Source organism: Eubalaena glacialis, chromosome 17 (assembly GCF_028564815.1).
Source record: "Eubalaena glacialis isolate mEubGla1 chromosome 17, mEubGla1.1.hap2.+ XY, whole genome shotgun sequence".
NCBI classification, from domain to species: domain Eukaryota; kingdom Metazoa; phylum Chordata; class Mammalia; order Artiodactyla; family Balaenidae; genus Eubalaena; species Eubalaena glacialis.
The window spans coordinates 14158208-14173963 of record NC_083732.1 but is presented as its reverse complement, the minus strand read 5'-3'; the positions used below and the strand labels follow the sequence as shown (position 1 = coordinate 14173963).

At 39.2% G+C, this 15756-nt stretch overlaps 1 protein-coding gene across 4 annotated transcripts in view; it reads right to left on the bottom strand.

The window, feature by feature from the left end:
• Nucleotides 1–15756, bottom strand: part of PREX2 (phosphatidylinositol-3,4,5-trisphosphate dependent Rac exchange factor 2) — a 397196-nt gene that overhangs the window by 79262 nt on the left and 302178 nt on the right. For all 4 annotated transcript variants that reach the window (XM_061172148.1, XM_061172146.1, XM_061172145.1 and 1 more), the window contains exon 35: nucleotides 3201–3315. In XM_061172148.1, the coding sequence (XP_061028131.1) occupies nucleotides 3201–3315 (115 nt within the window). The remainder of the gene's footprint in view (nucleotides 1–3200; nucleotides 3316–15756) is intronic.

Sequence of the window (15756 nt, the reverse complement as noted above, 5' to 3'; positions counted from 1 at the left end):
TGGTTTTCAGTGAAAGTGTTAAAAAGGCTCTAGGGCTATGAGGAACTAGCGACACCTGAGGGCTATTTTTTTAAGGCAGACATTAAGAGCGCCTTTAAAGAAATGGTCAATGTCAGCCTTTGGCTCTGAAAACCAAGAACAGATTGTTCAAAAGCAATCTCTGAGTCTTTGTGGTTACAAGTAACAGGAAAAATTAAGGAAGAAATTAACACCCTTATTCAAGAAATCAGCAGGAAGAGAAGGCATTACTGGGAGTGAAGAGGAAGATAATTGTCTTCCTGTGCAAAGGAAATCTAATATGCAGCAAGAAGGATATATAGCTGCTAACTGCTGACAAGGGCACACAATTTGTACTGAGAAGTCTGTACTTTTAAAACTGCTTTCTTCAGGAAAGATACATTAAAATGTTTTCTTATGTGAAGAGGATAGCATGCAATTAATGCACACAGGCTGTTTTTCTTAACAAAGAATCTTAAACATCTTTTCATGTATCTGTTATATATGAGCATATATTTCTGTTTAAAAAAAAGATCCACAGGCATGTGAAAGCTATGCCTCGTCCCCTGCTTCTCTCTGCTAGTTATAGCTAGATAATTTAATGCAACTAAACATATACTTATGGAGAGCTTCCTATGCAAAGTACTTTGATAAACACAATGGGAAACAGTAAGATAAACTTAACCCTCATCTCAAAAGAGCTTACAACAGAATAAAGAAGATAAGGAATCTGTACACGTAACTGTATCATCAGGAAGAAGAACTGAATTCTATAATAGCCATAAAGTAAAAGAAAGTATTAAAATGGAAGACTGGAAGGGAAATCTGACATTCATTTAGCCTCAGGCAGTGACTCTGAAATTTGAGTGTGAGTTGATGAAAATCACCTGGAAGGCTTGTCCCAACACATATTGCTGGGCCCACCCAGGAGATGTTTTTTTAAATTGAAGGCAAGCTTTTTATTTTTTTTAATTTATTTAATTTATTTATTTATGGCTGTGTTGGGTCTTCGTTTCTGTGTGAGGGCTTTCTCTAGTGGTGGCAAGCGGGGGCCACTCTTCATCGCGGCGCGCGGGCCTCTCACCACCGCAGCCTCACTTGTTGCGGACCACAGGCTCCAGATGCGCAGGCTCAGTAGTTGTGGCTCACGGGTCCAGTTGCTCTGCGGCATGTGGGATCTTCCCGGACCAGGGCTCGAACCCGTGTCCCCTGCATTGGCAGGCAGACTCTCAACCACTGCGCCACCAGGGAAGCCCCCAGGAGATGTTTTTAACAAGTTTGCAGATGATACTGATGCTGCTGGTCTGAGGATCATACTTTGACTCCCCGATCTAGGGAACTGGTTTTCAATTCTAGCAACACATTAGAATCTCCTAGGGGACTTCTAAAAAATTGGATGCCCGGGCCTCATCCCAGCCCAATAATAGAAGAAAAATATTTTATGAAGGACACTATCTTAAGAGTTGGACATTCACTCATATAAATAGTAGCTTTATAGACATTTGGAGACAGGAAGCAGATGCTAAGTGAAGTGTGGAAAGTCAGGGAAGAAGGACAGTCGAGGGTATGGTTAGAAACGAGGAGAGTACGGCCTGGCTGGCACACAGGCAGAGAAAGGAAGTCTTAGACCAAGTCATAAAAGACCTTGACTGCCAGGCTAAGGAGCTTGTGACTCCTTTTGGGGGAAATAAGAAATCACTAAATGCTTCGAGCAGAAGAGCGACGTGGTAAGACACATGGTTTAAAATTATTATCTGGAAGCAAAATCCTAAGTCGATTAGAACAACACTGGTTCTTAGAGACGGGAGATCATTTAGGATGCTATGGCAATGGTCCAGACCCATTTTCTCAAACTGAACTCTGGGGATGTATTCTCAGGGCCCACATGTTCTATATAAATGCTTTCATTCTGTATCCTTATTTGAAAGATAACCTAAGAATATATTTTATCAGTTATGAAGGCAAAACTTTTCTTTTGAGCTAACGGTACTCAAATGAGAGATATTCACAAGATGCGACTTATCTTCTTAAGTCAGTATTTCTTAGAAGACACGGTATTGAAGAATTCAATTTTCACTTTTTTTTTTTTCCTGTGAAAGGGGTCAGTCCATTATATGTCTTTGAGAAACAGTGATCTAGACAAGGTAATAAAATTAGGGCAGTCTAAGAGACATTTTAGTCAGAATCATCAGGATCTCCAACTACATTTTAGGAGCAAAAGAAAATGAGAAATCAAACAGATACTGGGGGTTTGAGGCTGAGAACTTGAGAAGATGACAAAATGATGGTATGAAATAAAGAACCTAGGAAAAGGGACAGGTTTGTGTGAGGTGAGGGTAAGGGGATAATGCATTCAAAGTGAAACAAAGCCGACCCGGTGGTAATCACAAGAACCAACGCCTCCACGCACCAGGAATTTTAGGAGTTAATTTATCTTCACGGTTTAGCCATATTGTAGACAAAACCAAAAAAAAAAAAAAAAATCACAATAGTATTTTTGAGTTACTAAGGCCTACGGTAGAACAAATGTATTTTTCTTTTAAAAATAAAAGCCATAATCGGTTAATAATTTTAAAAGGTGACCTGTTAACACAGTAACTTATAAAAGGGAGCTATATATGCTAATAATTGGTTGAAAATTGAAGATTCTAAATTATAATACATTTCCCTTTCACTTACTGTGGTTAATTTTTCCCTGCCATTGATCATAATACCAGCAAGATTATTTTTAGAGGAAAAAACAATAAAACGGAATATCTGAAAGTAGATACTTTTTCCAATATCAAGTAGTACCTTTTTTATCATATCTTCCATGTTAAACATATTCATCTCTTGGTGTCAGGGTGCCAGCTGTTTAATGGTACATAAAGGAACCTATTTTACCTTTAATCCACTGAACCCCCTAGGAGACACCACTATAAAGCAATGCTTTTTTTTCCTGGAAACGGTCTACTAAATAATTAATCTCTTGATCTTCTTCAGAAATTAAGACAACAGCATGAAAAGTTTTAAAATTTTTTCCTACTTTATTTGCAAAAAGTGTACCCCTTAGAATATCTGAAACATTAAACCCTAAATAAGAGGACTTTATATCAAAAGAAATATCATCATCAATCAGCTAATACAATGAATAACATCAAAAGCTTTATTCATCTGCTCTTGTTAAAACTGGAAATTCTTCTGTTAATTGAACAATGACATACCTGAGCTTCTGGTTGTACTGTTTGACCTTTTCCAGGGAGGCTGCATTTATTTGGGCTTGAAATTCTTCCACCAAAACATTGTCTCTATAATGATATCCTTCCATGCTCTCCAGTGCTGTGAAAACAAGTAAATGTACTTTTCCTGTGATTTTATAACACAATATCTCCACAGTTAGTGTAATCTTATTATTAGTAAATGTATTAAACAGCACCAAATATGACCACATATGCAAGAAACAAGCTTTAACCAGTCCAAAAATAAATAAAAATCATTTTTCTGCTCAAAATAAATATCAAACATTTGGTAATTATCTCTGTTAAGTAGGCAAAGGTAATTTCTAACTTACACTGTCTTCTATTCTTTTAAAAAATTTGTATATGTTCTTTCCGAAGCTAAACTCAAACTTAATATATATTATTTACACATATATAAACACACAAATGTATATATACACATATATAAACACAACATATATATACATATATATGGACATGAATGAGAGGCAGAAATGTGTATTAACATACATAAGAGTAAAAAAATTGAATTTGTCACTCTCCATGCATATTCACATTCTCTTGCAGCTGCAATTAGATTATGAAATAAGAAGTATAGATAAAGGAGGAGGACCTTCAAGATGGAGGAGTAATAAGACGTGGAGATCGCCTTCCTCCCCACAAATACACCAGAAATACGTCTATACGTGGAACAACTCCTACAGAACACCTACTGAACGCTGGCAGAAGACCTCAGACTTCCCAAAAGGCAAGAAACTCCCCACGCACCTGGGTAGGGCAAAAGAAAAAAGAAAAAACAGAGACAAAAGAATAGGGATGGGACCTGCACCTCTGGGAGGGAGCTGTGAAGGATGAAAAGCTTCAACACACTAGGAAGCCCCTTCGCGGGTGGAGACCGCGGGTGGCGGAGGGGGGGAAGCTTCGGAGCCACGGAGGAGAGCACAGCAACAGCGGTGAAGAGGGCAAAGTGGAGAGATTCCCGCACAGAGGAGCGGTGCTGACCAGCACTCACCAGCCCGAGAGGCTTGTCTGCTCACCTGCCAGGGCGGGCGGGGGCTGGGAGCTGCGGCTCGGGCTTCGGAGGTCGGATCACAGGGAGAGGACTGGGGTTGGCTGCGTGAACACAGCCTGAAGGGGGCTAGTGCGCCACAGCTAGCCGGGAGGGAGTCCGGGAAAAAGTCTGGAACCGCCTAAGAGGCAAGAGACCATTGTTTTGGGGTGCGCAAGGAGAGGAGATTCAGAGCGCCGCCTAAACGAGCTCCAGAGATGGGCGCGAGCCGCGGCGATCAGCGCGGACCCCAGAGACGGGCATGAGACGCTAAGGCTGCTGCTGACGCCACCAAGAAGCCTGTTTGCAAGCACAGGTCACTCTCCACACCTCCCCTCCCGGGAACCTGTGCAGCCCGCCACTGCCAGGGTCCTGTGATCCAGGGACAACTTCCCCGGGAGAACGCAGGGGGCGTCTCAGGCTGGTGCAACGTCAAGCTGGCCTCTGCCGCCGCAGGCTCGCCCCGCATTCCGTACCCCTCCGTCCCCCCAGCCTGAGAGAGCCAGAGCCCTCTAAACAGCTGCTCCTTTAACCCTGTCATGTCTGAGCGAAGAACAGATGCCCTCAGGCGACCTACACGCAGAGGCGGGGCCAAATCCAAAGCTGAACCCGGGAGCTGTGCGAACAAAGAAGAGAAAGGGAAATTTCTCTGCGCAAGCTCAGGAGCAGCGGATTAAATCCCCACAGTCAACCTGAGGTACCCTACATCTGTGGAATACCTGAATAGACAATGAATTATCCAAAAATTGAGGCGGTGGACTTTGGGAGCAACTGTAGACTGGGAGTTTGCTGTACGTGACTGACTACTTTCTGATTTATATGTTTATCTTAGTTTAGTTTTTAGCACTTGTTATCATTGGTTGATTTGTTTATTGGTCTGGTTGCTCTCCTTTTTATTTTTTATTTTCTATTTTTTATTACTTTTTTACTTTAATAATTTTTAAAACTTTTTTTATTTTAATAACTTTATTTTATTTTATTTTTCCTTTCTTTCTTTTTTTTCTCCCTTTTTTTCTGAGCTGTGTGGCTGACAGGGTCTTGGTGCTCTGCCCAGGTGTCAGGCCTGAGCCTCTGAGGTGGGAGAGCCGAGTTCAGGACATTGGTCCACCAGAGACCTCCTGGCCCCATGTAACATCAATTGGTGAGAGGTCTCCCAGAGACTTCTGTCTCAACACTAAGGCCCAGCTCCACTCAATGACCAGCAAGCTCAAGTGCTGGACATCCCATGCCAAACAACTAGCAAGACAGGAACACAACCTTACCCATTAGAAGAGAGGCTGCCTACAATCATAATAAGGTCACAGACACCCCAAAACACACCACCGGACGCGGTCCTACCCACCAGAAAGACAAGATACATCCTCATCCACCAGAACACAGGCACCTGCCCCCTCTACCAGGAAGCCTACACAACCCACTGAACCAACCTTACCCACAGGGGGCAGACACCAAAAAAAACGGGAAGTATGAACCTGCAGTCTGCGAAAAGGAGACCCCAAACACAGTAAGTTAGCAAAATGAGAAGACAGAGAAATACGCAGCAGATAAGGAGCAAGGTAAAAACCCACCAGACCAAACAAATAGGAAATAGGCAGTCTACCTGAAAAAGAATTAAGAGTAATGATAGGAAAATGATCCGAAATCTTGGAAATAGAATGCAGAAAATACAAGAAACGTTCAACAAGGACCTAGAAGAACTAAAGAGCAAACAAACAATGATAAACAACACAATAAATGAAATTAAAAATTCTCTAGAAGGTATCAATAACAGAATAACTGAGGTAGAAAAACGGATAAGTGACCTGGAAGATAAAATAGTGGAAATAATTACCGCAGAGCAGAATAAAGAAAAAAGAATGAAAAGAATTGAGGACAGTCTCAGAGACCTCTGGGACAACATTAAATGCACCAACATTTGAATTATAGGAGTCCCAGAAGAAGAAGAGAAAAAGAAAGGGACTGAGAAAATATTTGAAGAGATTATAGTTGAAAACTTCCCTAATATAGGAAAGGTAATACTCAATCAAGTCCAGGAAGCGCAGAGAGTCCCATACAGGATAAATCCAAGGAGAAACACGCCAAGACACATATTAATCAAACAATCAAAAATTAAATATAAAGAAAAAACATTAAAAGCAGCAAGGGGAAAACAACAAATAACATACAAGGGAATCCCTATAAGGTTAACAGCTGATCTTTCAGCAGAAACTCTGCAAGCCAGAAGGGAGTGGCAGGACATATTTAAAGTAATGAAAGGGGAAAACCTACAACCAAGATTACTCTACCCAGCAAGGATCTCATTCAGATTTGACAGAGAAATTAAAAGCTTTACAGACAAGCAAAAGCTAAGAGAATTCAGCACCACCAAACCAGCTTTACAACAAATGCTAAAGGAACTTCTCTAGGCAGGAAACACAAGAGAAGGAAAAGACCTGCAATAACAAACCCAAACCAATTAAGAAAATGGTAATAGGAACATGCATATCAATAATTACCTTAAATGTAAATGGATTAAATGCTCCCACCAAAAGACACAGACTGGCTGAATGGATACAAAAACAAGACCCGTATATATGCTGTCTACAAGAGACCCACTTCAGACCTAGGTACACATACAGACTGACAGTGAGGGGATGGAAAAAGATATTCCATGCAAATGGAAATCAGAAGAAAGCTGGAGTAGCAATTCTCATATCAGACAAAATAGACTTTAAAATAAAGACTATTACAAGAGACAAAGAAGGACACTACATAATGATCAAGGGATCAAGACAAGAAGAAGATGTAACAATTGTAAATACTTATGCACCCAACATAGGAGCACCCCAATACTTAAGGCGTATGCTAACAGCCATAAAAGGGGAAATCGAAGTAACACAATCATAGTGGGGACTTTAACACCCCACTTTCACCAATGGACGGATCATCCAAAATGAAAATAAATAAGGAAACACAAGCTTTAAATGACACATTAAACAAGATGGACTTAATTGATATTTATAGGACGTTCCATCCAAAAACAACAGAATACACTTTCTTCTCAAGTGCTCATGGAACATTCTCCAGGATAGTTCATATCTTGGGTCACAAAGCAAGCCTTGGTAAATTTAAGAAAATTGAAATCATATCAAGTATCTTTTCCGACCACAATGCTATGAGACTAGATATCAATTACAGGAAAAAAACTGTATAAAATACAAACCCATGGAGGCTAAACAATATACTACTAAATAACCAAGAGATCACTAAAGAAATCAAAGAGGAAATCAAAAAATACCTAGAGACAAATGACAATGAAAACACGATGGCCCAAACCCTATGGGATGCAGCAAAAGCAGTTCTAAGAGGGAAGTTTATAGCAATACAATCCTACCTCAAGAAACAAGAAACATCTCAAATAAATAACCTAACCTTACACCTAAAGCAATTAGAGAAAGAAGAACAAAAAACCCCAAAGTTAGCAGAAGGAAAGAAATCATAAATATCAGATCAGAAATAAATGAAAAAGAATTGAAGGAAACAATAGCAAAGATCAATAAAACTAAAAGCTGGTTCTTTGAGAAGATAAACAAAATTGATAAACTATTAGCCAGAGTCATCAAGAAAAAAAGGGGGAAGACTCAAATCAATAGAATTAGAAATGAAAAAGGAGAAGTAACAACTGACACTGCAGAAAAAGAAAGGATCATGAGAGATTACTACAAGCAACTCTGTGCCAATAAAATGGACAACCTGGAAGAAATAGACAAATTCTTAGAAAAGCACAACCTTCCGAGACTGAAACAAGAAGAAATAGAAAATATAAACAGACCAATCACAGGCACTGAAATTGAAACTGTGGTTAAAAATCTTCCAAAAAACAAAAGCCCAGGACCAGATGGCTTCACAGGCGAATTCTACCAAACATGTAGAGAAGAGCTAACACCTAAGCTTCTCAAACTCTTCCAAAATATAGCAGAGGGAGGAACACTCCCAAACTCATTCTACAAGGCCACCATCACCCTGATACCAAAAGCAGACAAAGATGTCACAAAAAAAGAAAACTACAGGCCAATATCACTGATGAACACAGATGCAAAAATCTGCAACAAAACACTAGCAAACAGAACCCAACAGCACAGTAAAAGGATCATACACCATGATCAAGTGGGGTTTATCCCAGGAATGCAAGGATTCTTCAGTATATGCAAATCAATCAATGTGATACAACATATTAACAAATTGAAGGAGAAAAACCATATGATCATCTAAATAGATGCAGAAAAAGATTTTAACAAAATTGAACAACCATTTATGATAAAAACCCACCAGAAAGTAGGCACAGAGGGAACTTACCTCAACATAATAAAGGCTACATATGACAAAACCACAGCCGACATCGTTCTCAATGGTGAAAAACTGAAACCATTTCCACTAAGATCAGGAACAAGGCAAGGTTGCGCACTCTCACCGCTATTATTCCACATAGTTTTGGAAGCTTTAGCCACAGCAATCAGAGATGAAAAAGAAATAAAAGGAATCCAAATCGGAAAAGAAGAAGTAAAAGTGTCACTGTTTGCAGATGACATGATACTATACATAGAGAATCCTAAAGATGCTACCATAAAACCACTAGAGGTAATCAATGAATGTGGTAAACTAGCAGGATACAAAATTAATGCATAGAAATCTCTAGCATTCCTATACACTAATGATGAAAAATCTGAAAGAGAAATTAAGGAAACACTCCCATTTACCACTGAAACAAAAAGAATAAAATACCTAGGAATAAACCTACTTAAGGAGACAAAAGACCTGGCTGCAGAAAACTATAAGATACTGATGAAAGAAATTAAAGATGATACAAACAGATGGAGAGATATACCATGTACTTGGATTGGAAGAATCAACATTGTGAAAAATGACTATACTACCCAAAGCAATCTACAGATTCAATACAATCCCTATCAAACTACCAATGGCATTTTTCAGAGAACTAGAACAAAATATTTCATAATTTGTATGGAAACAGAAAAGACCCAAAATAGCCAAAGCAATCTTGAGAAAGAAAATCGGCGCCAGAGGAATCAGGCTCCCTGACTTCAGACTATACTACAAAGCTACAGTAATCAAGACAGTATGGTACTGGCACAAAAACGAAATATAGATCAATGCAACAGGATAGAAAGTCCAGAGCTAAACCCACGCACATACGGTCACCTTACCTTTGATAAAAGAGGCAAGTATATAAAATGGAGAAAAGACAGCCTCTTCAATAAGTGGTGCTGGGAAAACTGGACAGCTACATGTAAAGGAATGAAATTAGAACATTCCCTAACACAAAAATGTACTCAAAATGGATTAAAGACCTAAATGTAAGGCCAGACACTATAAAACTCTCAGAGGAAAACATAGGCTGAACACTCTATGTCATAAATCATAGCAAGATCCTTTTTGACCCACCTCCTAGCGAAATGGAAATAAAAACAAAAATAAACAAATGCTACCTAATGAAACTTAAAAGCTTTTGCACAGCAAAGGAAACCATAAATAAGATGAAAAGACAACCCTCATAATGGGAGAAAATATTTGCAAATGAAGCAACTGACAAGGGATTAATCTCCAAAATAAAGAAGCAGCTCATGCAGCTCAATGTCAAAAGAACAAACAACCCAATCCAAAAATAGGTAGAAGACCTAAATAGACATTTCTCCAAAGAAGATATACAGATTGCCAACAAACACATGAAGGATGCTCAACATCACTAATCATTAGAGAAATGCAAATCAAAACTACAGTGAGGTATCACCTCACACCAGTCAGAATGGCCATCATCAAAAAATCTACAAACAATAAATGCTGGAGAGGGTGTGGAGGAAAGGGAACCCTCTTGCACTCTTGGTGGGAATGTAAATTGATACAGCTACTATGGAGAACAGTATGGATGTTCCTTAAAAAACTAAAAAGAGAACTACCATATGATCCAGCAATCCCACTACTGGGCACATACCCTGAAAAAACCATAATCCCAAAAGAGTCATGTACCACAATGTTCACTGCAGCACTATTTACAATAGCGAGGACATGGAAGCAACCTAAGTGTCCATCGACAGAGGAATGGATAAAGAAGATGTGGCGCATATATACTGGACTCTAGGACACGGGGAGGGGGAAGGGTAAGCTGGGATGAAGTGAGAGAGTGGCATGGACATATATACACTACCAAATGTAAAACAGATAGCTAGTGGGAAGCAGCCGCATAGCACAGGGAGATCAGCTCAGTGCTTTGTGATCACCTAGAGGGATGGGATAGGGAGGGTGGGAGGGTGACGCAAGAGGGAGGAGATATAAGGATATACATATATGTATAGCTGATTCACTTTGTTCTAAAGCAGCAACTAACACGACAATGTAAAGCAATTATACTGCAATAAAGATGTTAAAAAATAAATAAATAAAAACAACAATGACAAAAAAAAAGATGTATAGATAAAGAGAAATCTTAGAATACTACTTCAACTCCAATGGTCAGTTATTTTAGTTAAAAATAAATAAGCATAAACACATATATAACTTCCCATTAATTTTAAATGTCTTTTGAGTAATATATATTTCTTTCATTTCTAACATTTTTGGTTGTTTCTTTTTCCTTTAAACTTTATGCAGTGGTATTTTTAACCTTTTGGAGAGGAAATGAATTACAGGAAAGTGCCTAGAAATACAAGATTTCCTTTCGAGAGGCTGCCAGGAATGGCAGGAACGGTGTTGGATCCAATTTGGAAACGTAAATTATTTCCCCTTGAAATTATTACTATTAATGAGCCTCAATTTTCAGCAGACTATTTCAAAATGGATAAAAGAATAATCTTTCAAAATTGCTAAATGCAATAATCTCTAAACTAATAATGTTTCCTCAAATTGATAAAAACATCACCATTTTGGTGCCAAAAATAGGAAAGTCACTGCTAATTAATTTTAGCTGTGTTGTGTTTTCTAAACTATTCAGATTTCTAGAGCATTGAAGAAATGACAAAAGTTTTAGAGTATTGCTAAATTTAATTTTTTTTTAATGGCATTATTGGCTTATAACTGAGCAAAGCACTTGTGGAAAATTAGAGAGAAAGCTTCCTACATTTGCTTCAGTACAGAAAATCGAATTTGTGGGCTTCCTTCAAGGATTATTTATTTGTTTATTCCTTATGACTTCTGCTTTCATTAGAATATTCACAACTGGTTCAGCAAGCTTCTGGGCCTGAATACACACAAGAAATACAGGAAGTCTTTCTGATAAAACAATCCTTAAATACATGCCACATTCCCTTCAGTTAACAAAGTGTTACTTGCGAAAGGCCAATATTCCAGGAGGATTCAGTCTATCAATAGTCATACTTCAATGTGAATTCTTCTTCCAAGTTGTAAAGCTAATAATGAAAGCCCTTGCACTGGAGTAAAACCATAACTTTCACTGCTTAGTAACTTAGTGTGACCTTGGGCATGCTAATTAATATGTGAGATCCTCAGGTTCCTCGTTTGTGAAATGGAAAATAAGAGCACTTACTAATTATGGTTCTTGAGAAATAATTAAATTAAATAATAGTATTAAGAGAGCCCATGACTATTCTTATCATTTATGGAATGTATTTTCTGTACAAGGCAAGGTGTCCAATGCCCCACAGGCATGATCTACTTCAATTTCCACAGGAGATATAGATGATGCTTGAGTGTGCTTAGCCAAACAGGAAGTTTGGGGAACTAAGAGTAGGTCCATGCAAGGACTCTTCAATTTGTGATTTAAGGTCAGAAAGACTAGAAGGCGACCACCAGGAAGGGGCAACAGTGGAACTAGAGGCAGGGGGTCGGGAGTGGGAGGGAACAAGAAAACCCCTGGGATCTAGTTTCTATAAAGTCTTGATGGCTCAGCTTTGGCCAGAATGTCCAGTCCTGCTCTAAAAGCTTGTTACAATAGAAAAACAAACTTTCCTTATATTTCTTAATGATATTTTCAAATTAACACCAGTTAAGATTCACAATTATGTAAATTTTTTTTAAAAATGAGAAAAGAGTTTAACAGTGTTGTCAAGAGTCTCAGCAATATTTTATGGCTTATGTACAGGGTTTTAGGGAAATGAACTAAAAAAAAGATGAGTTTTATATTTAAAAAGTAAACTGTGCATGGCAAAGTAGAGGAAGGAGAACAACATTCCCTTTTTTAGGTGAATAGTTTGGTTATTTATAGCTATTTTTTTAATAAAGAGAGTGGAATGACATTTTACCAAACTAAATTTCTATTCTCAGCAAAAAAAAAAAGGTTAAATATATAATAATGTCCAAACTTCAAAGTTTGACCCCTCTTTCGCACTTTCTTGTCTACTTTTCTTAATTCTCATCCATATAATATTTCTTAAAAATAGTATTGACATATTTGATTGAATAAATATTTAATTTATTTAAAAGCACTTAATTAAAAGCAGTATTTAAAATACAACTCGAATTTGTTTGCTTGTTTTACTTCTACTACTTTTGAATTTAGAAGCAAAACATTCCATTAAATGTAGGTATAGTCCGTAAAAAAGGAAAACATAATGAATGTTAGCGGAAATTAAAGATTAAATTATTCTAAGACTGAAAATGAGCCTCTCTTCCACTCACTCAAAATGCATTTCATGGCTTTTTCAAGAAAGGGATTAATCAGAAATCTCTGAGGAACAATTTTAAGAATAGTGTCAATCAACTAACACCCTCTTCTGATAGTGCAACAATGGTACTTTATTGGTTAAATAAGACACTACATACGCACTGTTACAAATCTCCAGAAATGGTCACAATTGGTCAGAATTCCTCAGAATTGGTCGCAGCGTTTGTGAGGAAGGCAAGTTTTGTCCATGTTGCCGTGATCAACATTGCAAAAGGCTGTGCTGCTTTGTAAACAGAGGTGGGTTTACAGGCTCAGGTACCCACTCTTAACATTCAGGAAATCTCAACTCTGGGAATTGTTCCTTCCTCTTTTATAAAGCTATTTTATGTTTTGATTACAAATACTGTGCAAAACCCAAATGGAAAACTAAAGGATTCATCTTTTAAAGGATCTTAAGAAGAATTTTGCAGGAAAAAAAAAAAAACGCATGAATGAAGGTAACTTAGAAACTGACAATGTTTATAACAAAATATTCCCTTTTGTTTAAAAAAGAGAAAATGCTCAAGTTTCTGGGTGATTTTAATTATTCTCTGAGAATAGAAAGACACCTTTTAAAGAGGTAAAAGTTAGGAGTAACAGTTTTGGGTGCCAGCTTTTTGCATAGGGGGTGAAGAAACCAAATATCCCCAAGAATGTGCTTGTGGAGAAGGAACCAGCATTGCATGTCCCATTTAGTTTAAGGAAAATCACCACCAGAGACTCAGGGAATAGGTACTTAACAACACTTTACAAGGAAGGGATACCACATTCCAGGACATAGTACATAACGAAAAAAAGACCTTTATCTGATGCCATGTCCCAAACAGGTAGAATACATGGGTCTAGGAACCAAGGGTAGAAGCAGAAATAGCCATGCTAGCATCTGTGGAGGGTTGAATTGTATCCCTGAAAAAGATATGACAAAGTCCTAACCCCCGGTGGCTGCAAATGTGACCTAATTTTGATATAGGGTCTTACAGATGAAATCAAATTAAAATGAGGTCATACTGGATTAGGGTGCGCCAGAATCCAATGACTGTTGTCCTTTTAAGAAAAAGGAGATTTGGACAGAGACAAAGAGACAGACACACAGAGGGAAGAAGGCCACGTGAAGACAGAGGCAGAGACTGTAATTATGCTGCCACAAGCCAAGGAATGCTGGTAACCACCAGAGGCCAGAAGGGTTAGAAAAAGATACTTCCTTAGAGCCTGCCAAGGGGACATGGCCTGTGAACATCTTGGTTTCAGACTTCTAGCCTCCAGAACTATGACAGAATAAATTTCTATTGTTTTAAGCCACCCAGTTTGTGGTCATTTTTATGGCAGTGTTGGGAAACTTAGCAATTCCAGTGGCTCACTTGGGGAATGTGTGCTTCCCATCCCTGAAATTCTGGCTCCATAGTTGTAAGGGTCCTGATCCCCAAAGGGGCACATTTTCCCTAGGAGACAAAGAAGGGGCCCCACTGAACTGTAAAGTCTGGCTGACACCCGGGCACCTGAGTCTCCTTGTGCCAAGGCACCATCCAACAAGAAAAGAAATCACTGTCTTGGCAGGCTAATCTACCCTGATCATCATAAGGAAGTAGGGCTATTGTTACATAATGAGGACAAGCAGGAATATGTCTGGCATCCAGGTAATCCGCTCAGGTCCCTCTTGGTACCCCCTCGCCCAGGTTTGATGGTAAATGGACACACACAGCAATCCTGGCCTGAGAAGGGCATAGTGACACCAGGGAATCAGGCCTCTTGGGGCTGAAGGTCTTAGTCATGCCACCGAGGCCAGCAGAGGCTCAGGCTGAGAACGAGGCTACCGTACAAAGGATGGCATAAGAGGGAAAATGAGAATCTGTTGCAGCCCCAAGACCATCTGCAGCAGCAAGGACTATAGCTTGTCCCATTAATACGCTGCTAAATTATCCCCCCCGGAACAGAGGCCCATCACAGTCAGGAAGGACACCCTCCCTACACAAAGGAATAGATCAAGATGCGGACTATGGCAGATACTATAAAGCTACCCACTCAGATCCCCTTTCAGAAACGAAGGGCTCTTTGCCCAGCTGCTGTGATTGCCAGAAGACATCCCTCAGCTGTCAGCTCTACAGGGCATCTTCAGCCTCTGCTAAAAAAAACTGTCCCACCCAAATCACGTCTCCTTCTCGGTGTAGCCGGAGTCCTAATGACCTAACAACGCAGAAGCAAAAAGGCCCAGTTCTCATTGCCCCGGCTCCCCAGAATTTAGAAGTGTCAAACACTTGTGAAATGGATTAATGTAACTAAGCAAAGATTAACTAGATAACTGCACAGTGGTTTATAATCCACATAGCTCTGTGCTTTCTCACGCTTGGTGGATATTAGAATCACCTGGAAAGCTTCTAAAATATACTGGTATTTGTGCCCCACTTCCCAGAGATTCTGACTTCATTGGTTCGGTGTGGAACCAAGGAACCAAGCATGGGTATTTTCTAAAACGTTCCCAAGGTGATTAAAGGGCAGCCAGCTTGAGAACCACGGAGAGACAGCATGAAAGCAAGCCAGGGACCCTGGATATCTATCCTCCTTGGACTCCCATTTTCACCCAGTTTATAGTTACTTGCTTTATCTTACCAAGGGCTCAGGGATCCTAAAAGGATTAATTCTCTGACTTGTAGGAAGTAATTCTAGAAGACTGCTTTAGTGTGATCTTTACCTTCTAGCATTTTGGTTATGCTTTGTGCTGACTTTTCTGTCTGGCTGTTTCTGGGTTCCTAACCTTGGAAATCTGCCTTTTTGCCATTTTGTCTGCCTAGACTCTTTTTCTCCAGCAGCTCTGGTTTTCAGCAATGTACGTTCCCTAAAAGTTT